The 3017-nt window shown below is 57.1% G+C and overlaps 1 protein-coding gene across 1 annotated transcript in view; it reads left to right on the top strand.

The window, feature by feature from the left end:
- Window positions 1-3017, top strand: part of NUBP2 (nucleotide binding protein 2) — an 8943-nt gene that overhangs the window by 4678 nt on the left and 1248 nt on the right. The window contains exons 2-6 of the mRNA XM_035895533.1: window positions 648-762; window positions 1494-1692; window positions 2040-2194; window positions 2406-2516; window positions 2839-2908. Of these exons, the coding sequence (XP_035751426.1) occupies window positions 648-762; window positions 1494-1692; window positions 2040-2194; window positions 2406-2516; window positions 2839-2908 (650 nt within the window). The remainder of the gene's footprint in view (window positions 1-647; window positions 763-1493; window positions 1693-2039; window positions 2195-2405; window positions 2517-2838; window positions 2909-3017) is intronic.

Below are 3017 nucleotides of genomic sequence, written 5' to 3'. Positions count from 1 at the left end.
GGTGGGTGTTGTTTGCTCGGCTCCGGTCTGACCCTCTGCTGCCTGCGCAGCCCCGGGCTGGGGAAGCAGCCCCAAGCGTTGCCTGCTCTCAGCTCGGCGTTGGTGGGATGTGGGAGCTGAGCCCGGAGCGGGGGTCTGAGCGGTGCTGACAACACGGCGAGAAACAGCACGAAGGCTGGCGAGGAGCTTGGGACCGCGGGGAGGCAGCTCCTGTGGTATGGAGGAAGGAAACGCCAAGGGCCTGACCTCACCAACAGCCTCCAAGCTGTTCCCTGAGACGGCTCGGGCTGGTCCTGGCGGAGGCACACCGTGACCTGGCCCCGTGGGTGTTTATTGCTTTGCTGCCCAATTGCTGCTTAGGTCATCAGGACAAAGCCTTTGCTCCCCAGAGAATGTTTCCTGCTGTTGCTCTTGTTGTCCCTTTTCTGATGGCAAAAGGGCTGTGGCACACCCACCTCCCCTTTCCCCCTCCCTTATGCTTAAAACAGGGTTGTTGGAGCAGTGACAGCCACTGTCACCCTCAGCAGAGACCCCTGTCTCTGTGCTGACCGGGCAGGTGCTGCCGGCTTACATCAGGAGAGAATTGGATGCCTCATTACTGTTCTTGTTGGAGGCTCTGATGCCTTGTTATCATTCCTCCCAGAGAGAAGCAACCTGGCCGGGGTGCGGCACATCCTGCTGGTGCTCTCCGGGAAGGGTGGCGTGGGGAAGAGCACCATCTCCACCGAGCTGGCTCTGTCACTGCGGCACTCTGGGAAGAAGGTGAGCGAGGGTCTGTGGGATGCTGAGCTCTGTCTTCTCCTTCCCGACCTCCAGCTGGGCTGGGTTTTGCTCATCCTTTATGCATGTGTGTGTGTGTCCTGTGTGGGCAGCATATGGATTCTCTGTGCGCAAATGCTGTTTGCGATAGCAGCTCAAGGGGTTCTTTTTTTTCTATGTTTGCTTGATCCAGGGCAGGTAACCGCAGTTCACTTCCCTTTCATCCAAGAGACTAAAAATCACCCAAGATTTGTTGTTAGTTTTGAAACTGAGGCGCTGAGAAATGACTTTGCTGGTTTGTGGTGTAACACCCGCTCCCCTTGTGGAGTGAAGTGGGTGAGCTGAAGGACGGCGTTGGGGGATGAAGAGGAACTCTGTGGGCTTGGGACAGGCTGAATTCCCTGAGGACTTTTTTTTTTTTTTTTGAAAGGCTCTGTGCAGGCAGTGCTGCTTGGATCCTGGCAGGTGTCTGGTATAAAGATCTCCCTAAAGTTCCTGGGGAACACTCAGGAGATGTTCCTTAGAGGGATGGTGACTGGGAAGGCAGTCAAACTTTAAAGCAGTTCTTTGAAACTGTGTTTCAAATCTGGCTGCCAAGCTTAGAGTCCGTTCTGGAAAGTGCTGCAAGCAGCTGAAATCTGGACGCTGCTTCCCCCTGCCCAGGGAAGGGAGCACAGCTGGATGCTGCTGCCCTGCTCAGCCCTGTCTGAAGGGCTCTGCCTCATTGCCCGCAGGTGGGGATCCTGGATGTGGACCTGTGTGGCCCCAGCATACCCCGCATGTTCAGGGTGCAGGACAATGACGTGCATCAGTGCGACAGCGGCTGGGTCCCTGTCTTTGTGGACCAAGACAAGAGCATCTCCCTCATGTCCATCGGTTTCCTGCTGGAGAAGCCAGATGATGCTGTGGTGTGGAGAGGACCCAAGAAAAACGGTACACTTGGGTTTTGCTGTTCATTGTCACCTACCTTCTGGTGTCAGGAACCTTCTGCAAACCCTCCTGGAGGTGGGGTTTGTTCCTGCTGGGGGCCAGGCATTTCTGGGCAGGCCATTCCTTGGAGCAAGACAAGGCTCCTGCTCTGCAGGAGGGGGTTCAGATCACTCGGCTGGAGAGACTGCAGCTCATGTTGTGCTGACAGATAGCCCTGCCATCTCTCACTGGACCTTTGTCACCCAGGGTGCCTCCTGACCCCTGCCCTGCCTGGCCCACAGCTCCCAGGGCACCCGCTGAAACCTGGTTTGTTTTCTTGGGTTTTTTCCCTGCCCTTTTTATTTTCGTAGCTTTGATCAAACAATTTGTTGCTGACGTGGCCTGGGGGGACCTGGACTTTCTCATCGTGGACACGCCGCCGGGCACATCCGATGAGCACATCTCCACGGTGGAGGCCTTGCGGCCCTACAAGCCGCTTGGAGCGATCCTGGTCACAACACCCCAGGTAGGGCAGCCAGCTGGGGCTGCACTGGAGTTCCCAGGGACAGGCTTCTGCCTGTGGGAATGGGTTTGGGGGGGGATACGCACCCCAAGGTGGGTGTTTGCACATGCCTGTCCGTGGCTACATCTGCCTGTCTTTTGATGCATGACTGCTCCAGACCCATGGTCTGCCTGGACAGACGGACACCCCTAACCTCCCCTGCTCTCCCCCGCAGGCTGTATCTGTAGGAGATGTAAGGCGAGAGCTGACGTTCTGTAAGAAGACGGGCTTGCGAGTTCTCGGCATCGTGGAGAACATGAGCAGCTTCGTCTGCCCGCACTGCTCAGTGAGTGTATTGGGACCGCTGGGCTCTTGCAGGTTCTCGTTTGTGATGGGGCGTTGTAGGATGCGGCACCTTGGGTGGAAAATCAGCAAATGCCGTAAGGGCGATCTGAGGAGACGAGAAGCTGCTGGCTGCTGTGTGTCTGCTTCGGAAGAAGCTACTGGCTCTGGTCTCTAAAGAGAGCTGGGGGAGGGCAGGGGCAAAGGCAGGACCCCGAGGCTGGAAGGCAGAGGGGAGCTGGCTCTACTCGCATGCAGGCAGTGCCTGCCCTGTTGCACAGGGCTCTGGGGTTTCTGACTTGCTGCTTTTGCTCTTCCTCCTTCAGGAGTGCACAAACATCTTTTCCAAAGGGGGAGGTGAGGAGCTGGCCAGGCACGCTGGCGTCCCCTTCCTAGGTGAGTGGCCTCTTGAGCAGAGAGCTTTCCGTGGTTGGAAGTGATATATCCCTGTGGTGCTATAGGAGTTCTTCAGTGGAGGGGTGTGATGTCATGGGGGCAGGCAGGC

This window comes from Egretta garzetta, unplaced genomic scaffold (assembly GCF_000687185.1).
Source record: "Egretta garzetta isolate BGI_Z169 unplaced genomic scaffold, ASM68718v1 scaffold140, whole genome shotgun sequence".
In the NCBI taxonomy this organism is placed as follows: Eukaryota; Metazoa; Chordata; class Aves; order Pelecaniformes; family Ardeidae; genus Egretta; species Egretta garzetta.
The sequence above is the reverse complement of the archived record's forward strand: the minus strand, read 5'-3'. Positions and strand labels throughout refer to the sequence as shown.